Consider the following 26011-nt stretch of genomic DNA (forward strand, 5'->3'; position numbering starts at 1 on the left):
ATTCCGAAAGTGTAAAACATTCATATTCTTGACGCCTATGTCATATAGCCTTTATAATTGACCGTAGAAAATAGCTGCTTTTATTTTTTAAAAACATATCTTTTGATTTAATATTTTCCCCACATAAGTACCTACCCACGCGCTTCTAAATTGTAATGCGAGTTATTTTTCTCATTTTGGTGATGTAAACATTATTGCTAGAAATGTGCAAACTTCAGATCGATTGTATTTTTTTTTCAGTCAATCGGCCATGTTTGTCGGGGTGAGTGGTGTTTGATGTGTTATCGCTGTCTACAACAAGAAAAATAAATGCAGTTTTTGTGAAATTAAATGTGTGTGCCATTGTGATTTGTGTTTAGTGCTGAAGTGAAGTGATAAAATCCTCAAAATGAGTTGGGGAACGGAGCTTTGGGTGAGTAATTAACAATTGTTTTAAAATTAAGTCTCGTCTCGGCAATCGGAGACTGTTAGATTGTGACTTCGTAACCGCTACGTCTTTTTGTCTTTCCTTATATGTGTGTGCACATTCTGATGGAAACCCGCGCTGAATTTTCCCTCCGGCGATATAACTGGTATTAAATAAATGTGCTGGAATGCATAGAATACGTGTCCTCTGCATATCGTCTTCCTCCTCGTCCCGTCTGTCATTTGTTTGTCACGAAATCCACCCTTTATGAAAATTCGAGACTTGTTGACAGGTGCGCTTTTGTCCACACAGTTTACCGTCAGGTCACATGTCTCAGGTGTACATTTTATAAATATTTTAAATATTATATTCGCTCTAACGAGAGCTTGATGTTTACATTTTGTTGTTTTGGTTGGCTTTGAATCGCTTGTGTGTGACATTAATGGTGGGAAAAAAAATTACATTAATGTATCTTCAAAATCTGCCTTCATCTCATCTTAAAATAACGTCTAATAGCAGTATCGCATTACAAATTAATTGAAAAAATACAAAAAAGCCAACACCCTGTATTGAAATAACAGTGGCAGTGAAGCTGCAAAGTGACGTCATTTTCTTTACTTAAATTGTCTCGAGTAATTTGTCGTAATTTTTTTTTTCCAGCTTATAACATATGCGTTTATTTTTTTAATGTGACGCGTTAAATACGACTCATGTATTCAAAGTTTTATCCGCACGCATGCAATGAAATAAATAATATTTACATTCAATTTCAAACAAATATCGATATATGTCGAGAGATAAGTAAGTAGGTAAGATTATTTAAAATGTTGTCATCATTTTTCCATTGTTCGTGGCTAATGAATTTGCGAATTCTTTTTTTTAAGCGGGTAGGTACCTAACTAAATAGATATGTGTTTGTCTGGCCTCAAACGAGAGGTACAAAGCCGGTTTGCGTCGCGTTTCGCCAAACGTATTGATTTTTATTATTAATCCTCCTGTAAAACCAGTTTTATTTAGCAATGGAGGAAACGTACTCAGTTCTGGGCTATTTTGCCCTCCCTGAATTCCTGGAAAGGCCAGGTATAGATAAATATTCAATGTATTTTTATATCATTATACCTGCGGCGAAATATTTTTACCTTTATTTCTGTCAGTATTATTCACGTGCATATAGAGATAGGTTTTAACTTCGTGTTGACCTCTGTAGAAAATAATGGAAACTAAGGGAAAAGGAGTATGTTTAAAAGCCACGAAATGATAAGGAAAATAACCTTTCTGAGAAATACAAATATAAATAAAAAAACTCAAAAGTATAAATAAGAATCACAAGAACCGATTTGACGAAAATCATTTCTGAAGATCATCGAACAGCCATAAAAATACGTTATAAATCATGATAATAAGTTAATTTTATCAGTGTATAGTTTTGTAGATATGAATAAATTTGTGTTTTTATTTTTTAATGAATTTTAATTACCACAATTGAGGGTCTATATTTGTACACAAAATAAATTTACACCATTGGCGTATTTCTTATGGTACACCTATATAAATCTGCATAATTAAGTAAATTTTCGTTTATTTACATTTTATATCTGTGCAACGTGCAATAATTTATTATGAGTTTTATTATTATTGATTAGGGATGTTCGGACCTCTAAGTATGTTATTACAACCAACCCCGTATTATTCTTTTCGTACAATATACCGATTCGACTTGCGATATGACCGCTCTGCATAATTATTTTGCAGTTTTCTTTTTCACGACCGAATGCATTCGACTTTCACCCAATCGTGAATCATGAAATATATCAATATAATATATTTTCCACGAATTAAACATCACACTCGAATAATCACTGTAGTTGAAAAATAATCAAATACGAAATGAAGGCATTTGGGGAAATATTCTATGAATTCAAATTGGAAAGTTAGAAATTTCTAATAATAGTTTTCTTATCATTTAAATACATTTTTTAAATACCGTAATTATTGCCAATTATATATTTTTATTCCTCTGCCTATCTTTTTTACTTTATTTTAAAATTCAAGTTTATGGGAATAAAAAAATATCAAATTTGATGTATAATAGATGATATACAGCGTGCTACAAAATTAATCACCCCGTCGGAAGATGTTAAAATTTTTGCAAATGTTGTCGTACATAAATCATATTTAATATTTGTGAACTAGACAGCTGCAGTATACAAACAAATTAATAAAACGGGCACAAATGTGTATTAACACTCGCTATGGGCGCACCATACATTTTAGTGTATCGTTCTAAATCCACCCATTATTTGTATACTCATTTCAGAACACCACTGTTTCGTCGCGGTATTAATAATTCGTAATTAAATATCAAAGGGGTCGATTGACGATCCCGTGTGACGTCATCTTGATGCATGTATTTTTAATTTGTCAACTGTGAATCATTTTCCATTTTTTTTAAGGAATGTGTACGTATACCTAACTGTTCACATGAATTTTATATCAAGTCGTTAAGGCTTAGAATGCGATCGGCATCGCTCAGGGCTGCACGTGTCTTCACGCTCAATTTTTTTAAATAATATATATTGTTTTTTTTTAGTATTTTTTTTAGAATAAACATATATTAAAAATTATTTTGACACTTTTTTTAAACTCCTTACCTTCAATTACTCTTTTTTTTTTACAAAACCATATATTTATTTCGAAGAAAAACTTATTTTTTCAATACAAAAACCGTATTATGAAAAAAATAGATAAAATGTTGCCTGAATTTAGAAAAAAATAAGTTGCGACTTATCAAATACTAGGCCTAAATGAAATCAATTTGTGGTGTATAAAAATAATTAAAATTTTGAAAATATTTTAAATAAAGTACCTACCCACCTGTATTAAATTATTTTATTCTTCAGGTGCCTGCCTCTGTGATAAAAATCCACTTATTCACAGTGGGCCCGGATTATCCTTTCCTGTTTTTTGTACCCGAAACCTTTTGTTCGGGCACCTGTATTTAATGCAGAACCTTCTGGAATTTACCTGTCGGAGTTTTCCCTTTTCTAAACCCCGATTTTATGAATTATGAATACATAAATTATCATTATTCCCAGCCTTTTCTCTCTGCTACCAAATAAATCGATAAATAAAATAAAAAATATAATTGAATACGTGTTTTCTCTCTTATATTTAATTAAATTCTTATCTTAAATGTTATTTTAACCTTCCACCCTGTTATTAAGCCGGCCTTGTTTTTAAATATTATTTTTAATTTCTAGTTGGTAAAGTCGTTCGAATGTAAATCAATCATTGATTAACTTTTAATCGATGTTTTGTGACCGATATAATTTTGAACTTTGAATACGACTTTATGGTTTTTATTTTCCATGGACAATGTTGTCAACAAAGATCTCTTGTACCCCGAGGCTTGTTTGATTATGCTTTAAATATTTTTAGTTTTCTACGTTTACAAGCTCTTAGATTACCTTTACAAGCCTTATCTTTAGAAGTTTCGTGAGTTTTTTTGTTTTTTTTTTTTATATGGCAATGGTATTTGTTCCCTTTACAGGTTTTAAACATGTGACGAAAAGTATTATACAAAAAGAAATTGACCAGATGTTTGCATCTTTATTTAAAATCATCCATCTACAATCTATGTGAATAAAAAAATTATGTTGGTTTATTCAAAAGCTCGAATCTCCTAATTTTATGCACCGATTGTGTGATATAATGCGATGGTAATTAACTTTTTTTTGTTTACACTAGCTGTTGCTGTGGCTCAGTCTGGTTAAATGGAAAACAAAAGAAAAAGAATCCGAAATGTTTAATTTCACAGAACCAAACAATATATCCATACAAAAAAAATTGAAGTATTGAAAAGTGACAAAAAGTACTCTGTCTGCCGCGACGTATGTTTAATATGTATTGATGTTATATTTAACAGATGGCGCTGCCATGCGGATAAAAAAGCTGTTTAAAAATATGATTTTACCTGTTACAGGTATTGTACATACAAACACGCTCGTATTCCAGTTCAACGTTGCGTCACTCGAAAGTTACTCACCGATTGCTTTGAAATTCTGACGCAATTTTTTTAAATGTATTTTTCAAAATGACTGACTATCGGAGATTTAAGATTTTGAACAAATGAACTTATTTATTAATATATACTGATAATAGCTAATTATTTCATTTCGACACAATCATGATGTGCCACGAGAGAGATCAAGGTATACATATTGTTGATTACAATTATCATCTCGCGGCACTTTGAGTGGATTCGTAATTACTCATTTTCTATTAATACTATTGCAGCACCGACTTTCGAAACACTCAATAAAATGTTTATCGCAATACATATAAATAATACTTGGGTGAGGTTACGAACACATTTCCTTGATCCGTGACCCTACGACCGATATCGAACATAATATATTACACGCATCGAAATACTTTTCAGTACTTTTTGTTGCAAAATAAAATACAAAGGTCCCATTCTAGTATCAGATTGCCATAAATATCATTATAATGTATTTAGTTGTGTTGTAATTATTTAGGAATTATTAAGGCAATATTAAGAAGAATGAAGAAAAATGTGCGACAAAACGATGTATGATAGATGTTTGAATAGTGAAATAAGGAAGGAATGCAAAGCTGAGATAAGCATTATCGATAAAATTAAGAAAGGTGTGTTGAGATGGTTTGGACATGTAGAACGAATGAATGAGGAAAGAACGGTAAAAAAATTTATGAGGCTAACGTAATTGGAAAAAGGAGCAAAGGAAGGCCGAGAAAAACATGGCACGATCAGGTATGCCAAATACTTGAAAGTGGTCAGGTTAGAAGTCGTAATAATCGGCGGGTATGTATGAGGAGATGCATGAACGTGGAAGAGGAGAAGAATGTTTGCAAAGACAGAGTGGTGTGGCGTTCTAATCTCTCTGCCTACCCCTGCGGGGAAGCGGCGTGATGGTTAGTTAGTTAGTTAAGGCAATATTAACCCTTTGAACGCGTGAAGCAAAAAATAAAAGTTGATTTGAAAAATGCGAATATTCCATAAAAAATAAAATTCCTTTTATTTCCTTTTATTTGTTTAAGCCATGGACTATAGTTGATTTATGCGTCCAAAGGAGAAAAAAATCGGGCTACCTAAGTCGATTTACGCGTCCAAAGGGTTAATATAAGTGATTTTTACACTAAAATGCTTATTTAATATTACCCTGGTCCATGAAGCGCAGGAGTGATCGCCTTGCCTTCGTATAAGTAAGGATCAAGATAACACTGCGTCAATATGATGCAGTGCCCTATGCACTATTGGGTGCGGATAAGGGTTAGAAGAATTGTAACAGTACCTCATCCAAATGCTATATTTTTTTCTCAACATAAGTACTTACGTCTTTTTCAGAGATATGCTGCCTTAAATTAGGCTCTATGAGTTTGTCACGTTTAGAGTGTAAATATATACCAATATGTGTTTTCACCCCACCCTGGGAATTCAACCCGGGACCTAAACGCGGTTACCATTACACTACGGAGGCGGACTGTTACAATATATCATTTTAATGGATTATTCATATAATCATTGTTATATTTCATACTGAAAACATAATCCTACTCTCATTGATTTAATTTTTTATTTTTTTGGCGTTTTAACTACTCGTTTTTGGCTAATGAAACACCGACATGATTTAAAACTGCTCTCAAAAAATTAAGTAATCCAAATACGTTTAAGTTTAAGAAATAAATCAAACTAATCAGAATGGAGACTACGTGGGCGCTCAATCGGCATTTAAGTCGACCTAATTATTTGTTTATTGGCAACACTATTAGAGACTAGAATCCAGGACAATCAAGCATGCTACAGTGCCAACGTAAAGAATTGCAAAACTTTTTAATTTGTTTGTGAACACCTAGTTTAAAATCTCTCTCGTGTGTGGCAAAGGACTTCAAATGCTAATTTTAATACGTTAATAAGATGTTAAATATTCGATACTAGACGATCGAATTATTAATAAAAAAATGACTCGACTACGAAACTGGCGTCACGGTTTCGATTCCTGACAATTGCAAAATAAATTCAAGGATCTATTTTCAATTGGTCTGGGTATGTGTGATGTGTTTTTCACATTTACTTTCCCTATCCTTATTACCTTACCTGTAGACGATCGTTTAAAGCAGTGTTCCGCAAACTTTTTCTATTACCTACCAATTTAAGAAATTTCAGAGGTGCATATTTACCATATTATGGTAACATATTTAACTTATTTTTAATGCGAAATGTGAGCCTACTTAACTGCGCACAGGCAGTAAAAATTTGGAGCAATTGTGTTATTTTCACAAAACTAGACTTTTCCGCGGCACACCAACTAATCACCAGTGTGCCGCGGCACACACTTTGCGGAACAATGCTTTAAAGAGACATTGTGGATTATTCCTTTAAGGGGATATTCGCTATCACAGAATTCATTCCACCGGAGAGAGACATGTCTGTTCACGCCCAATTTTTTTTAAAGAATGGATATTGGATATTTTTTAGTTTTTTAGAATGTATATAGATTTCAATTTTTTATTTTATTTTTAAAAGCATATAATTATTTAGAAGAAAAACTTATTTTTCAATGCAAAACGGTGTTTTAAGAAAAAAATCATGTTACGACTTACGAAAAGTGGACCTTAAAAAATGAATATAAATTGTTTTAATATTTTCGCTGAGCGTATGTTTTGTCACGTATAAGCCGATGGCGCTTCTATGTAGTGGCGAATGGTCCGATTTGGGTTGGCGGCCTCTCGGGACCATTTTTCTCTATTTATATCCGGGGGATTCCTCTTGGAGCGGCGCCAGCACCCACTGACACACTCGAACGGGACTGTTTACTTATTTATTTAAACTTCACGTACAGAAGAAATAAGCACATTGGCGGGCTCATTGCTAAAAAGCAATGTCTTACAACCAACCAAAAACAGACAAGTGATATTGGTCAAAACGTTTGATACAGTAGAGTCTCAATTATCCGACCTAAACCGGCCGCGGCAAGGTCGGATAACACGGAAAATGATAAAAACAACATTGAAAATGTGCTGATTTTATTTGCACATGGAAAACTTTTCAAATATGTACATGTAACATAACTGAATGTAACAAACTAAAACATCAAAATGCACTTACAGCAAAGTAATACCATAAAACACGTTTTACAGTAGGTACATACTCGCATACAATGCAGTGAACTACGAAACTAAATTTAAGCTTGGGTAAAAAAGTCCGTGGTTGTCTTTTTTTACCCGCTGATTGTCGTTTTCTGGCCGCCAAATCTCGAATATACGTATTTATCTTGAATATAATGCGTGCAGTCAGGTAAAGGAAAGAGGCATTGGCCCTGTAGGTCTGATAACTCGCAAGGTCGGATAACCGAGATTCTACTGTACCATATTTAGCTGTTCGCAATCAGGGGTAGATAATACTTGAACATTCAAATAAAACATGCATTACAAATTGATGATAATAAGGAAGGCAAAGGAAAAGGGGAGTTTAGGGAAGGAGGTAGACAGAAGAACTAAAAGAGGTTTCATATCATTATCATCATCATCCTATTATTATTATTATCCATGTCTTTATAAGCGCCCTTGAGGTAGTATTTTACGAAAATGGCGCTATAAAAATTATCCAAGTTATTATTATTATTATTTGATGGACAGTTAGGAATCTAATGATAGATAGTGATGTCTCAGACGTTTCTTAAAAGTTATTATTATTATTTATTTACCTCTCGCACACCGCCTCGCCCGCTGACGATGCCTCTCAACTTCCAATGGTCCGGAAGACCATTGTGTTCTCGGCATTATGATGGAGCTGGCGCGTGTCAATATTTATACACGTGTTTCGTGATGAACGCGCGCGATTTTTCACGAATTTTATACAATTTCCCGCGTTACCCGAAAAAAGGGATACAAGTATTGTATTGAGCGGCGGCGTAAATAGGGGCTACTCTAACTCTAAATTAATGTGTAACTAAATATGTATACGTATCGCTGATTAAATGCCAAAGGGCCACAACGCAAAAAAAATTAAACTCTTTATCTATCTTCAACATTTTCATATTCGAAAGACACCCATGATTCTAGCGATAGAAATGGACTTTTATGGAATAAAGAGTTTTATTTTTTTGCGTTGTGGCCCTTTGGCATTTAAGGATCGATAAATGCTTTAAGGCCCAGTATTCGATAATCTGTAACTAAATATTTATGTAAACATTATACAAATATTCTTTAAGTTAATTCAGTATTCGATAAGTCGCAACTTAATTATCTTCAAACACAGGTAATATTTTTGATGTGAATTTTTTACTTAAAATATTGTTTTTATATTTAAAATACGTATAAGTTTTAAGAAATAAATATGTACATGGTTTTGAAAAGAAAAAAGTAATTATGGCAAGGAAGGAGTTTAAAAAATTATAAATAATATTTATACGCCAAATTCCAATACATTCTAAAAAATCTGTGCGGACAACACGTGTGGCTTCTCGCCCAGCCGGTTACGTACTGACTTTGCACATTTGAGAGTATACCCTCAAACTTTTATAATTTGACCAGTTATTTTATTTACAGTTTGATACACAGACTTCCATATTCTTCTTCAACTACGCTGAGATGTCATGATACTATACGAGTATTTATACGGTTTTTAAATATCTTGTATTCTGTAAGCAGTCCGTTATATTTCACTCTCTCTCGCTGCTCGCTGATAGTGTATGAAGGAGACGTGCATTTACCAGTGTTTACTATTTGTTATTTTATTATTACTCTATTAGTGTATTCATTAGTGTATTTTTATATTTGATATTGTATATATGTATTATGTTAAAGGCTTTAGCCGTTCAATAAATAAATATGGGTTATTTGATTCACAAGACATTTAAATGATATTTTCTTTTCCTATACACAATGTCCCGCCAGTATTTTGTCAACTTTCAGACCTAATATCTCGCTTTGTACTGTGAATTCCGAGTGCGGTTAGATTCGACGATAGCATGTAATTACTTTTTAAGCCTACGACGAGGCCTTAATGAGTCTCGAGTGATGCTTTTTTTTATACTGTGAATAGAGCTACACGCCTCTACCGGCATTGTGCCCCATCCTAAATTGGTGTGTCTGCTGTTGAAACACCATAGACGACCTGGTCTTTACACGTCTAATGGGGCACTTTCTACCGCCTGCGCTTCTGCAACTAGATCAGTGTTGCTGCCCTATTCAAATTTGTAGTCGAACCTAAACCAGTCGACATATTTGTCGACGCGTCTTTCTAAAATCTCTGGACATTCATTTATCAAAGCCAGTGTCAAAAGTAACATTGTAGTCAATCAATCAATCAATCGAACCCTTATCCGCACCCCAATGGTGCATAGGGCACTGCATCATATAAACGCTGTGTTATCATGATCGTTAACACATGAAGGAAAGGTGATCAGCCCTCAGCTTCAGGTACCAGTCCAGGGTAATATTGAATAAATATTACAGTGAAAAAAAGCACCTATATTTATTCGATCCCCCCCTGGGAATCGAACCCGGGACCTCCAGAACGTTAGCCGAGCGTGCTAACCATTACACTACGGAGGCGGACAAACATTATAGTACTTAAGAATAACTAGCCATCATGCCGCTTCCCTGGAGGGGTACGTAGATAAGTAATGTATTTCTAGGAAAACTTGGCATGATCAAGTATTTTAATACTTGATAGTAGTCAGGTCAGAAGTCGGAATAATCGGCGGGTATGGTGTGGCGTTCTATCATCTCTGCTTACTCCTGCGGAAGTGGCTTGGTGGTTGGTTAGATTATAAGGATTTTTTAAATATAAAGTTCTGTCTTCTTCTTTTCTTCTTCATCTTGTTGTAGGCCTTATGGCCTGTTTTTAAGAGGGATAGCCTCCTGCGATGTCGATTCCCAGCTATCGACCGATTTTTTGGTGGTCTGCCCGGGAGTCGTCTACCATGGGGTTGGCCGTACAATGCGATGTGGGGGAGTCTGGTTGGTTCCATTCTCCTCACATGCGCATACTATTGTCTCCTTCGTTGCCTTCCCCATTTAACGACATCTTCGATCTCGCACATTTCCCTGATCCTGGCATTTCTTAAGTTTTGTACTGATATTTATTAGTGAAACTGCATTTTATATTAAATAAAATGATAGCAATATGGCTTTCTACGGTTTGATGATGTCGGTGACGACGAAACCCCGTCCCTGGTCAAGTAAAACAAGAGTGAAAAAATCCTTGTTTCATTACACATATCGTAGTCGTACAGGAGAAAGTGGCCAACTAACAAAACGTAAAATGTTCAGGAGGGTCATTTAACCGTTTTTACACTTATCGCTCACTCCTTTCAACAACGTCATAAATCAAAAATCGTCAATTTTCAGTTATGCATGTTTTCGGAATCTCCAGAAAATGTACTATATCCCAGCAAAAGCGGCATATTTTTAACTTAATATTTACCGGCTACAGGGCAGAAAGTGTTGTTTTTGCATTTTGAAGAAAAGGTATTGTTTAATATTTTTTTTAAATGGTAAATATTTTTCAAATTGAGAAAAAACATTCAGGTTTTACCTAAAAACTGTTGCACGGTAAAAAATTCATTAAATGGCTTGAAATTAATTTAGAATACATTGTATTATATTTTTAAACTTTAAAAACGATCTCCTGAAAAATCAATTTTTTTTTATTAATGACGTTGTTGAAAGGAGTGAGCGTTATGTCATCAATGCAGTTATTCATTTGAACAAGTCAATTTATTATACTTCCAAGTTTAAAATCGCTTTGGGATTTTTCCAGGCCAACATTAAGCTAGTAAGATGTCAAATAGTCAATAATCACGTTTTCGTAAAAAATGCACTCCGTCATTTTCTCCTGTGTGAGGACGATATAAACGTATTATGCTTGTTCTTGGTTTCCCTTGGCAGTTCGTTGACTCGTAATTCTGTAGAAAATGCGTCGCCGCAAAACTGTCGTGATCTTGATTCGGGACGTCACGTTCCGGTACACCCACAAGGGAGCTCGGGAGCAGCAATCCCATTCCAGAGTGTCTTCTCTGGAAGATCGCCAGAAAAATATAGCTGACGTTGCGTTGGCGAACGAATGTCAAACACAGCACACCAATTGCATAATATTGTTCGCGCAACGCATGCTGCGAGTGACGACACATTATTTTATTTATTTATTTATTTATTTCATCATAACTAACTAGCTAATAAATAACCATCGCGCCGCTTCCCCACAGGGGTAAGCAGAGTAAATAGAACACCACACAGCTCTGTCTTTGCTAACATTCTTCGCCTCTTCCACGCTCATTGATACCCGCCGATTATTCTGACTCATGTATCCTATCAAGTATTATAAAATAGTATTGCTGGGAACAAAGTGAATGGTGCACTGAAATCAGTTATAGCAAATAAAAACCTATCAGCGGAAGCTAAACTGGCAGTGCACAACGGAGTCCTGGTTCCAACTCTAATGTATGGAAGTGAAACATGGAGTTGGCAAAAGAAGGATGAAAGTAGACTGAATGCAGTCGAAATGCGATCTCTCAGAAGAATGTGCGACAAAACGATGTATGATAGATGTGCGAATAGTGAAATAAGGAAGGAATGCAAAGCTGAGACAAGCATTATCGATAAAATTAAGAAAGGTGTGTTGAGATGGTTTGGACATGTGGAACGAATGAGTGAGGAAAGAACGGTAAAACAAATTTATGAGGCGAATGTTAGTGAGAAAAAAACCGGGGGAAGACCGAGAAAAACATGGCACGATCAGGTATGCCAAATACTTGAAAGTGGTCAGGTTAGGAGTCGTAACAATCGGCGGGTATGTATGAGGAGATGCATGAACGTGGAAGAGGCGAAGAATGTTTGCAAGGACAGGGTGGTGTGGCGCTCTATTCTCTCTGCCTACCCCTGCGGGGAAGCGGCGTGATGGTTAGTTAGTTAGTTAGTTAAAAAATTTAGTAAATAAGTATGTACTATTTGAGTTACAAGTTCAAAAGAAGAAGCAACTTTGATCTGTTTTTAAATAAATAATTTAGGCTAAATTTGAAATCGAAACAAATTAAGATTATTAGTCTCTATCGTATAGTCTTTGTAACTATCTAACTAACTAACCAACACGGAGCTTCCCCGCAGGGGTAGGCAGAGAGAATAGAACGCCACACTACTCTGTTTTTGCAAACGTTCCTCGCCTCTTCCACGTTCGTGCATCTCCTCATACACACCCGCCGATTGTTTCGACTCCTAACCTGACCACTTTCAAGTATTTGACATACTTGATCGTGCCAAGTTTTTCTCGGTCTTCCTCTGCTCCCTTTTCCAATTACATTCGCCTGGTAAATTTGTTTTACCGTTCTTTCCTTACTCATCCGCGCTACATGTCCAAACCATCTCAACACACCTTTCTTCTTAATTTCATCGATAATGCTTGTCTCAGCTTTGCATTCATTCCTTATTTCACTATTCGAACATCTATCATGCATCGTTTTGTCGCACATTTATCTGAGACTCATTCAGTCTACTTTCATTCTTCTTTTGCCAACTCCATGTTTCACTTCCATACATTAGGGTCGGAACCAGGACTCCGTCTATAGTCTTTGTGGAATGAATTAAACACAGTTTAGGAGCTATGATTTTTTTATTATTTTGTAACATGTATTTTTAGTTGGCAAATCCCATAAAACGTGCACAAAATTGATGTGAGCAATCATAATTTTTTTCCTAATACGTTCGGAGTTCATCTCCATAACGGGTATGTAAACAAAGATATTACCCAACAATGAGCCGCGTTTTCTATGGTCCCAATTGATTTTTATGGTGCGATTGTTTTGCCAGCAAAGTCATTATCGCGAAATCAACGACTTTGGCAGCTGGACCAGCAATAAAACTCATCTCGATGAAGTCTTCTCCGGCTATCCGTTTCTGCGAGACAGAACACGCGTAATGCGGACTACGGAGGCGGCATAACAACCCAATCAGCGGACCGACACTTCCACGCCGACTTCGGGTTGCGTAATATCGCTCACTCCTTTCAACAACGTCATAAATATCAAAAAAACTTGATTTTTCAGGAGATCGTTTTGAAAGTTTAAAAATATAATAAAATGTATTAAAAATAACTTTTTACTATACTGTGCACCAGATCTTTTTAGGTAAAACTTGAATGCTTTTTTTCCATTTGAAAAATATTTAGTACATTTAAAAAAATAATTAAACAATACTTTTTGTTCAAAATGCAAAAACAACTATTTTGCTCTGTAGCGGGTAAATATTAAGTTAAAGGTGTGCCACTTTTGCTGGGATATAGTACCTACATTTTCCGGGCATTCCGAAAACATGCACAACTGAAAATTTACGATTTTTGATATATGACGTTGTTGAAAGGAGTGAGCGATATGTTATAATATCGTTTCAAAAATTCGTTGATATTTCAATATGACGAAACACCTCCTTACTTTTATTTATTTATTTATTTATTTTTGCCCATTTTTTTCCACCCTGCTCCTAAATACAAGGTCATGCCACGGGTAAGGGATTATTACACATTTACTATTGTGCTTTCAAGGATACATTGTGTGGGAAAAAAGAGAGACTTTTATTTATTTACAAGCTTATTCTAAGCTTTCAAAGAGACACGATGATGCCTCCGAAAAAAAATATTTAAAGCTCACCTATTTCCTTTTATGATTTTTTTTTAAGTTTTACCTTTTTTTCGTCCTAGTTAAGGTTAAAATTGTTCATAATAATGTCAAATGCAACGTAACTTATTTTAAACATATTACATACATAAGTCATATATATAATATTCCCGATGAGTAATTTCCATTGCTTATTTTGGGACATGAGATTAAGGTAAACAAGACTGAAAAACAATAAGAAAACACAGGGCAAAATATAAAGTATGAAGCAATAAAATGTACAGTGAATAAGTATATTTCATGCGAGGGTCCGATACCTTGCGGGAAACCCGCCTGGCACAGGGCGGGTGTAAACTGTGCACCTTCGATTTAAGCTTAGACTATGATGTTCTCTGCGTTAATCTAACCATGATGTTTGTGTGAAAGCACTAAAATAAAGAATTGATATGAAGTCAAGGTCCCGTAAAAAGCCAAGTATATTTCAACAAACATAACGTAAGAAGCATGTTTAAAGGGAAAAAATGAGAAATATATAATTAATCACTAACACGAATGTCTTTCCATGAAGTATTTTTTCAGTTCATTCATTTTGGATCCCTGACTGGGTTCTTTTTCACATATCGCTCACTCCTTTCAAGAACGTCATAAATCAAAAAACTTGATTTTTCAGGAGAATGTTTTTAAAGTTTAAAAATATAATACAATTTATTAAAAATATATATCAAGCCACTTATTTAACTTTTTATTGTGCAATAGATCTTTTTAGGTAAAACCTGAATATTTTTGTCCATTTGAAAAATATTTAGTAAATTTTAAAAAAATATTAAATAATACCTTTTCTTCAAAATGCAAAAATAACACTTTCTGCCCTGTAGCGGGTAAATATTAAGTTAAAAATATGCCGCTTTTGCTGGGATATAGTACATTTTCTGGGCATTACGAAAACATGCACAACTCAAAATTGACGATTTTTGATTTATGACGTTCTTGAAAGGAGTGAGCGATATGTCAGGCAGCTGGGTAATTTGTGTACAGGCAATATATTGCACGGACCTTACTCCAAACTTAGTTGTGTCTATCGGCTCCGCGTATATTCTTTTATGTCCTCGTGTATTATGACGATGAATTTTTCTGTTCAAATCGGTCTGGCGTTGCTGTGAGTCATATTGTAATATGTTATGATATCGTTTCGAAAACCCGTTGATATTTCGGTGTCACGTAACGCCTCCGTAGTTTTGACGGTGTGTGCAATGCACCACGCGCCTCAAACTAGCGGCCAAAAACTATAATCAGTCCGGTAAGTATTCTGACCGAATGATACGGTTGCACCAGTGCCTACCTACTTGGTCGGTTCTCTCGGTAATTGCGAATTATTACCGCTCGTTTCACGGAAAATGTAATCGGATAAATCGGCTTTGTCAGTTAGGTTTTTTTTCATTTCGTGAGTCGTGATTATCTAACCTTTCCCGGCTTTATTTCGAGTGTTGGATTCGTAAATTTCGCCTTTCTACCGCGAACTTTTTACAGAGAAATTCATCATTATAATACACGAGACTATAATGAAGTACATGTGTAGCTGATAAACACAACTAAGTTTGGAGTAAGGTCCTTGCAAAATGTACACACACACACACACACACACACTCACACACTCTCACACACAATCTCACACACATACACACACACACACACACACTCACACACTCACACACTCACCCCAACCAACATAACTTTCATAAGAATAGCATTATCGGAAGATTTTTTTAATTGGCCATAGTTTTGTTAATTAATATTGTATAATATATTGTTTTGGCTGTAAAAATCCCAAATAAAAAAAAAAATAATAATAATAATAAAAATTATAAAATGACTTGCAAATTTATAAATATTTTTCTGTACTCGTCGAATATCACTCTCCGTTCTAATTATTTTCGTTTACAAATAATTAATTCCCACACAGAAATTCACTTTCTCACACTTTCGTCGGTCTCGAGTATCATCTCTCAAAATCGCGGTGCGTTTTCACAACCGTCTTCTCATTTTCGGTTGTATAAGTATCTAAAAGTTTTTTTTTCTCACGTTGGCGGATGCGCGAATCGTTTGAATATCAAATCAATTGTCGAGCGGGACAATCACCGCCTGGACTTATAGAAAATGGAAGAGAATGAAGAACAAACTCTAAACAAGGTTCCTATATTTCTTCTTCTACTTATCGCCTTTGTGGACTGCTAGGGTCAGCTCTCCTCGTCCTCAGGTTGTAGGTCCTTCTGTCATGGACAACGTCACCTAGGCCATTGTTCCGCAAAGTGTGTGCCGCGGCGCAGTGGTGTACCGTGGTGTCTATCTAATCTATTAATTTATTTGTGAAAAGAACACAATTGGCTCCAAATTTTGATTGCCTGTGGTCAGTTAAGTAGGCTTACATTTCGCATTAAACGTAATATGTTAAATATGTTACCATAATATGGTAAATATGCATCTCTGAAATTTCTTAATTTGGTAGGTGTACCTTGAATAGAAAAAGTTTGCGGAACACTGACCTAAGTCATGTCTTCAAACCATGTTTTCTCTTTGCGGCATCCATGAACTTTTTGGTCTTCCTCTAGATACCTTTCTAGGTTCCTATATTTATCGTTCAACAAAATCGATCAACGATGAATCTGGGATCTCAACATGTTTTACTCGACATTGTCAGCACTGAGATCGCGTACATAGTAAGTCGATATTCACATCGTGTTGTGTCCCAATTTTCACATAATTTGTTTTGGACTTGAGCTTTGTTCTTTCCCTTTTCCCCGTTTCCTCCCTCCCGTCCCTCTTCCAGGTATTTATTTTAAATTACAATTGTGAAATTTTGTAACTGGAATGTTACAAATACCTGTTTTTTGTCACTCATTAATGTAAATGTATTTGTGTAACTGTTCTGTAAAATCGCAAAAAAAATAAAAGAGGGGCTGCTGTGACGTATGGCGTAGGATCCGTTTGTCGGATCCGCATCAGTGCCGGCATCCGACATATAGGCCCCATTATCCGCCATATTTCACGACGGGCAAACAAACAAAGAGCAGGAATTCACAACAGATTTGTGGCTATTTTAGGTTTCCTCCGCCCGAATCTGCTACGTCCGCCTTGGACGCGCTCGTCTTGTTTCTGGAAAGCATTCTAGTTTATCTATACGATCTCATATAAGTGATCAGGTAACTCGAGTAGTAATGGTACTGACGTTGCACAATATCAAATATCCCAAACAATTTCAATCCTATGAAGTTCTCCCTCAAGACATCGGTTATAAATAATTGCTAGAAAATTAACAACAACAAAAATCTCTCATTGTTGGATGGGGAGGAGCATACAACAAAGCATTAAGCTTTGCCAAAATAGGTCTGAGAACAATTATCAAAGCTATTTTTTTTAAAGTATCCGACAAAAACATTACCTACTTTCAAAATTTCCCAATGTAGAAAATATTTTTGAAAAATAGCAATTATTTCACCCCAAGCAATTCAATTTCAACAAAATTTTGAATAAAAACATATTTTTGAATCAATATTTTGATAACCTCCCTTCAAAAAAGCCTGTTACACATGAAAACACAAAAAAAAATATACGAAGAAAAATGACTAATAAAGTACTTTTCTTTCATGTAAGTTCCTCTCCAAGCACAAGAGCTTAGTCTCTTTTTTTGAGAGGCACAGCGTAACTTGTATAAGATATACCAAAAGTAGAAATCTATAACTGATGAATTAAATTGCAATATTTTTTGTTGCTGTATTAAACAAATAAAAAAATGCAAATGAGTACTTAAAAATCCCTTGTATTTAACACAATAAATATTGTTGCTACTGATCAATTTTCAAAAGGCATTTTCGACTTCGCTAAGCCATTTTTTTATCTCTCGCTGGCCCAATTTGTAATTTGAAGTTAACGACCGCGTGAGAGTAAGCTTTTTTTAAATCTTTAATCGATACTGAGAGTGTATTAAATGATTTGCTGCGCTAATGCTGTCTTCGTCTCTTTTCGGTTCGGTCACTATTGAACGATTCATTGAATAACAGTTAACCGGATAAGACGAGCCGTGGCAACATTATTTGTGTTTTTTTTCCTCGTTAAATCTTTTAACCTTAATTCGGAAAGTGAGAGTTATTTTCGTTAAAAAATCTTGGAACGACAGAAGCGATGGAATAAAGTTGATACTTGTTAGGATTTAGTTTTCCACTTTTCGAAATTTCCGACATTATAATCTAAAATACCTTTTTACAATATATATATATATATATATATATATATATATATATATATATATATATATATATATATATATATATATATATATATATATATATATATATATATGTATATATATATATATATATATATATATATATATATATATATATATATATATACTACTACTGCCATCACGCCGTTTCCCCGCAGGGGTAGGCAGAGAGGATGGAACACCACACTCTTCTGTCCTGACATACACTCCTCGCCTCCTTCACATCCATACATCTAGTCATACATGCCCTCCGATTACGCAGACTTTTGACACCGCCAGATTTTAGGTTCTGATTGATCTGATCGTGCCAAGTCTTTTTCGGTCGTCCACGTTCTGTTTTCCCTCTCACATTTGCCACATATATTTTCTTAGTCATTCTCTCGCTATCCATTCGCTCCACATGTCCATACCACCGCAAAGAACTCTTCCTAATCTCGTTCCTCGTTCAGCCTTACATTCCTTTATTATATCGTCGTTTTTAATTCTGTCATACAATGATTTATATATATATATATATATATATATATATATATATATATATATATATATATATATATATATATATATATATATATATATATATATATATATATATATATATATATATATATATATATATATATATATATATATATATATATATATATATATATATATATATATATATATATATATATATATATATATATATATATATATATATATATATATATATATATATATATTCAGGTGTATATAGAAGTTAGTAGGATAATAAATAGAGGGGGGGTTAAGGAACAGGACTTTTCGTAAAAGGAAACAGATAATAATGGTGACTTTGAAAAAGGATATTATCAATCAAAAGTTGCACTATATAGGTTTTTTCCACATATATTTTATTTATCCAGTGACTGAGTTACATTGTTACCGACAATAAAAACTATAAAAATCTTATTTTACTGTATAAAATGCAGTTCCACCAAGAAATGCCAGTACAAAACATGATAAAAATAGTGAAGGACTTTGGTGCCATAAACCAAGCTAGGATACTAAATGCCGAACCCTCTTCTAGTGAAACGGAAGGCCTGTTGACGCCAGTCAACAGTCACAGCTTCTCCTGATGAGTTTCACGTGGTTTTCTCCCAGCAATGAGCAAATGCTGAGAAGTTCCTTATTGGCCCACTCTAGATTATCCCTCTTGTTCCCAATACAGATTCAAACATATTGAATTAGCTAGAAGAAACAAAAATCCACTAAATGATCTATAAACCTTGTACATAATAAGAAAGGTAAATAATATATGCAACTCCCATCTTTAAAAAAACTCGGTATACTAGACGCAGGTAGATTATATTCTTACGATTATGATAGGTTTGTGTCGGGAAAAAATCGTAACTTGTGCAATAAACAAGGTAAATAATGAATACAACTCCCATCTAAAAAATGTCAATAAAAGATTTACATCTTATAAAATACCTTTGTTGACGTATAAGTCCTAGTAACTATTTTATTATTCTTTAAGTATGTATTGAACAAATAACTTGGCGAATTTGTTTAATATTTTACATCGTGCATAAGAGCGAGAGGGCCCATACAATTAATTATACTTCATTTCGCGTTGTCTTTTTTCCTCCCACACGCTAGAGCTTATAACGAGAAAACTCAAATTACAATATCTCCACATTCTCCGATGTCCGTTGTTCTCACCTCTTGCAGCGAAAACGAGCCACCGAGTTTTATAGCCATTGGAACATTGAGGCATTTTGTAATTATGGCATTCCGCATACCTCTCTCCGTATTGTATAATATGACAATTATATCAAGCATCGCGAACCGGCGAGATTTCGCTACGTTATATTGGACTGGAATTTATATTCATAATTTGTAACTTGTTCAGATGTCGCAGGTAAACCCCGTGCGGAATATTAAATTCCTACTTTAAACATTTCCTCGTGAGTACCCGAAAGAATTGTTTAAATTTTTGGCGATTTCCAACGGAGAAATTCATCATTTTAATACACGACGACAAAATAAAATACATGTTGAACAGATAAACACAACTAACTTTGCAGTAAGGTCCTTGCAATATATTGCCTGTACCCAAATTAAGCCTGACATATCGCTCACTCCTTTCAACAACGTCATGTATCAGACAACTTGATTTTTCAGGAGATCGTTTTTAAAGTTTAAAAATATAATAAAATGCATTAAAAAAATTTACTGTGCAACAGATCTTTTTAGGTAAAACCTGAATATTTTTTCCTCATTTGAAAAGTATTTAGTATATTTAAAAAAATAATTAAACATTACCTTTTCTCAAAATGCAAAAACAACACTTTCTGCCCTGTAGCGGGTAAATATTAAGTTAAAAATATGCCGCTTTTGCTGGAATATTTTAAAGTACATTTTCTGGACATACCGAAAACATGCATCACTGAAAATTGACGATTTTTGATATTTGACGTTGTTGAAAGGAGTGAGCGATATATAAAATAGAACCCAGTCAGGGATCCAAAGTGAATAAACTAACAAAATATTTTATGATAAGATATTTATGTTAGTGATGAATTATATTTTCTCTTTTTTTTTTTTAAAACACACTTCTTACCTTTTGTTTATATGCCTATTTACTGTACCTTTTATTGCTTTATATTCTACATTTTGCCCTGTGTTTTTCTTATTTGTTCCTTTATTTTCTTTTCGTCTTGTTAACCTTAATCCCATGTCCCAAAATGAGAAATGGAAATAACTCATCGGGAATATTATATATGAGACTTACGTATGTAATATGTTGAAATAAATAAATAATAATATTTCATAAACCACTTTTATATTGGTACATTTTTTCTCCAACAGTTAATCAACAAGGGTTAAACATGTACACATAAAAAAGTGGTTAAAAACGAAGTTGTTTTATTTTATAAAGTTTATAAAATGTGCCTTAAAGCATCTGCGAAAAACATTCAAGAAAAAAAACATCGTTCACGTTGTTCTAAAGAGTTTTAGTATATGTCGGCATACCTATTTATGGTACTCGTATATACGCATCGGCCGTGGAAGTTCCCATAGTAAGTGGGATGGTTCTATCAGCGGAAACAGTGTGTTCCAAGTCCCAACCGCAGACTAAGTACAGCTGACCGCCATAATTGCATTTCATTCCTCCGCTATAGGTACCCACCTAACTATTTTTATCGCTATAAAACTGTACTGGATTACAAATACAGTTGAAAGCGAGTGTTTTTGCCTCGAATTTTCACTCATGAATTACATGAAACTATAGTAACTTTAAACATAAAGAGTAAATCCACTCACAAGTAGGCATAGGCTATGAAACTTATAAAGTTGAAGCCTGAGTAGGGACATGATAAACGGTGTTGCATAAGCCGTAGCTAGATTTCAGAGTCACTTGGACGTTAGGTAATTCAAAAAAAAAATACAGTTGAAAAGATAATGCGTCAACTGCGTAGCACAGATAACTTTTTGACTTTTATTCTTGACAACTTTGGCATTTTGAAACCAGTTGTCGGTCAGTAATGTCAGGAATTAAGGCCTTAATCGCAATACTTGAATTTATTAGCATTTCACGCCCGTTTTTTTTAAATGTAAAATATTGGATTATTTTTGTTTTTTAGAATGTTTTAAAAAATATATTTTTAATTTTTTTTAAAACTCCTTTCCTTTTAATAAGTCTTTTCTGTTCAAGCCCCTATATATATTTCGAAGGCAAACTTTTTTTTTTCATTTTAAATATGGTGTATTAAGAAGAAGAAGAAAAAAAATCAATTACGTCAAATGTTACCTGAGTTTACATAAAATTGTGTTGTATCTTAACAAATAATAATAAACCATATCCGCTCCCTAGTTGGAGCATATGGAGTCCACAAACTGTCTCCAGGCTTTTCTGTCGGCTGCTAGCTCCCTTGCATCCTCCCAAGTCAGATCCGCGTCCCGAAGTTCTGGGCCTTAAAGAATAGTTTGAGCTATCATAAGTTAAGTTACAGTTATCTACGACATTTTAAGTGTGTCCAAATACTTGTTCACAAATCTGGGTTTCTCCAGTTGAGAGGTATTTTACATGTTTGACATCTCAACAAAGGTGAAGAAGAATATGAAAGTCTGGGTTATCATCATATTATCATCATTACTTTCAAAATTTGAGTAGTGTGGTTGTCGATCATGGGTGGAATGGTGAATGTTACACGCGTGTAAAGTGATCTCATAACCATCCTGTGATAGGTCGTAAGCCCTGTAAATACCTAGACTTCCATATTCTTCTTCATCTATGTCAACATGAAAAAAAGGTCCTAATTGGAGGGAAACTCAGATTTGTGAACAAGTATTTGTATTTTTAAGCGGAGGGCCGATCACCTTTCCTTCATGTGTTAACGACGATCAAGATAACCCTGCGTTTATACGATACAGCGCCCTATGCACCATTGGGGTGCGGATAAGAGTTTGAAGAAGAAGAAGAATTGTACACACTCAAAATGTTGTGAATAAATAAACAATTGGATTTAATTTCAAATTACCTAATGTCCAAGAGACTCTGAAATCTATATACGGCTTATGCAACACCGCTTATCATGACGTGTAGCGTTAAAGAGCGTAGATATACACTCGTTATCTTTCCTTTTCTAAAGTTACGTATACTTTCTCCCTTTTTTATATGTTTTGCCATATTTTCCGACATTCCACGGTGGTGTAGTTCGCCCAGTGTAAGGTGACTCCCGTCTCGGGATTCTGCTGCCACCCGACACCGACCGGTGACACTTCCACCGGACTGCGATGTGACACGTGACACACAATCCGTGACTTAACATCCAACTCTGTCCGCTGTCATTAAACTGTAATTAATTTCGAATCGAGTTTATTTTTGGCCATACGCTTTGGGAACAATGGACGCTGTGGGTGACTCTCGCCGATTTGGTGACTTCTTATGTGCTTGCTGTTTTAATTTGCATGTATTATCTTCACTTTCATAGAAGCAATGTACATATGTAGAGCGTTGATGTAAGGATTTTAGGATTGGTCTCTTATAACGTAAGCCCAGAGTTCAAGGTGAAACATCAGCGAGTGTTTTTGCCTAGAATTTTCACTCATGAATTACATTTAACTATAGTAACTTTAAGCATAAAGAGTAAATCCACTCACGAGTAGGCACAGGCTATGAAACTTAAAAAGTTGAAGATAAGCGGTGTTGCATAAGCCGTAGCTAGATTTCAGAGTAGCTAGATTTGGACGTTAGGTAATTAAAAAAAAACTAGGTTAAACATCACCTTGAACCGTGACCTCAAAAGGAAACGATTTACCAATTTTTCTATCGACTTCGATCTATCCAAGAATAACATTTTTCTGTTATTATTTACTCTTATTGACTCCGTTGACCATTCCTTATTTAATGTGTCGACTTTATTCTTATTTATACATTCGGCATTAACTTCGTGGAATGACTGATTATTAAAAAAAAAAACACTAGTATAATAGTACTTAGTGAGTTTTATTTCATTAATCACGACTAGTTTCTAAAACTACAGATGTTTTCATCAAAGTATTACTTTTCACCTGAAAATGAAAATATCTGCAGTTCGAAATTAGTCGTGTGTAATGAAATAAAACTCATACCATAGACATCGACAAATAGAGCCGCCAATAATTTAGCAATGTTACCAATATTAAAATAACTACATCGTTTCTGTGACGTCATTTATTACCAACTTACGAAAACAACGTATTTACGAAGGTGAATTTTCCAAATGAAAATGATTAATGAAAATAATGATTATATCGGCTGTTATAAACACTTCACGAGTCTAATACAATCATTAATAGGTTGAGTATGTTAAATTAGATTTTCCTCCCGTCTGACAATGATCCATTACCCATTACTCACACCTCTACGTCCAAGATATGAATGATCCCAGAACTGTACATTTCTTTCTCTCCACATTTTACGCTATGATTCACGCCGAAAGTTATTTAGCTTCATGTGTCTGGATATAACTGGCGAATAACGGATTTCGGGTATGTAGGTAATTCCAGTATGGAGCAACAAGTATTATCTATGATACCTCATACCTGCTGATAGATACCCATGATTTTTATATGTTAGGGTTACTTTAACATGGATGGAATTTTAGGGCTTGATGCCCATGATTTTCACACGTATGATTACTTGGATGGGATTTTAGCGGTTGTGTGAAACTCGGAAGTTTATTTATTTTATATAGTTACATTTTTTATAAAATTTAGTACAATTTCTTTACAATTCCACTTAATACAATTATATAATTTTAGTTGTGCTGAGCCTCTACAAAAGAGAGACTGAGCTTTTGTTCTTAGAAAAGGAACTTTTTTTTTCTTTTTAGTTGTTGATAGTTATCTTGTTTAGTTTTCTATTGTATAGTCTGTATATTTTTGTAGTGTTCGTTAAGTTTCTTTTTTATAGTGTTTGTGTCGTTTATATTTTTAATTGTCCGCCTTCGTAGTGTAATGGTCAGCACGCTCGGCTACCGTTCTGGAGGACCCGGGTTCGATTCCCGGCGGGGTGTCAATAAAATATAAGTGATTTTTTCACTGAAATATTTATTCAATATTACCCTGGACTGGTACCTGAAGCGGAGGGCTGATCACCTTTCCTTCATGTGTTATCGATCAAGATAATACTGCGTTTATATGATGCAGTGCCCTATGCACCATTGGGGTGCGGATAAGGGTTTGAAAAATTAAATCAATATTTTTAATTTGTAAAGGGAGGTTTTTGAAATTTTCTAATCCTATGTACTTATATGTAAATTTGTTGGTACTGTTTTGTGATTGTTTTGTTAAACAAATTGTATAATTGATGTTTTTTAGAAGATATACCAGGGGTGTTAGTTGAAGTTTGCCGCTTTTACTCATAGATGTCGCTAGAGATATGTATACATTTCTATGATTTGGCATCTTTGTCATATTTTTCTATGGACATTTACCTTCAAAAATACACAAGTCACATTCTGCCAAAATAATAGTGTCACAGTTGTTTACCTAAGTGAATATGTCGAGTTTCGTTCCAAGTAAATCGCATTTGCGGCATTCGTTGCTTTTCTTATTTTATCAAAAGAAAAAAGCAGTTGAGGCTCATCGGTATTATGTATATTCTTATTATTTGATACTATTACTGATACTACACTTGTAAGTCTGATATCTTTATCTCTTTCCAAATGAAAATAAACATATTTAACAAGAATTGTCTATTGTCTTGTTCTATGGAACTGGGATATCGGTACGTATCTTTCCTCACCTTATCTTATGCTTGGAATTGCACACAATCAACCGCAACGTCTTTGAAAATTATTTAATATGAATTATTAATTATGTAAATTACGAATGACAAATCGATTTTCCCACGAGCGATGGGCGTCACCTGATTCGTCGAGTCACAGAATGGGATGTAAATCATACACCACTTATGCAAATGACGAATTCATTATTTTCTCCCCATACAAACTTCACGCGGAACGGAACTCGACTAGTGTCTTTCGTTGTTCGAGCATTTGACTTTTGCCTTTTGTTTATTTAAACTTCATATACAGAAAAGAAATAAGTACATTAGCGGGCTTATTGCTAAAAGCAATATCTTCACACCAACCAAAAACAGACTCGTGATATTGATCAAAAAGATTGATACCATAGCTTGTTTGCAATCAGAGGGTAGAT

At 34.5% G+C, this 26011-nt stretch overlaps 1 protein-coding gene across 2 annotated transcripts in view; it reads left to right on the forward strand.

The window, feature by feature from the left end:
• The first annotated feature begins 238 nt into the window (after nucleotides 1-238).
• The window catches only part of Cip4 (formin-binding protein 1-like Cip4), a 180788-nt gene continuing 155015 nt past the window's right edge, over nucleotides 239-26011 (forward strand). For both annotated transcript variants that reach the window (XM_088277536.1, XM_088277535.1), the window contains exon 1: nucleotides 239-412. In XM_088277536.1, the coding sequence (XP_088133662.1) occupies nucleotides 389-412 (24 nt within the window). In that variant the 5' untranslated portion in view covers nucleotides 239-388. The remainder of the gene's footprint in view (nucleotides 413-26011) is intronic.

This window comes from Brachycentrus maculatus, unplaced genomic scaffold (assembly GCF_059751285.1).
Source record: "Brachycentrus maculatus isolate JH-2025_06_01 unplaced genomic scaffold, ASM5975128v1 h1tg000046l, whole genome shotgun sequence".
Lineage (NCBI taxonomy): Eukaryota > Metazoa > Arthropoda > Insecta > Trichoptera > Brachycentridae > Brachycentrus > Brachycentrus maculatus.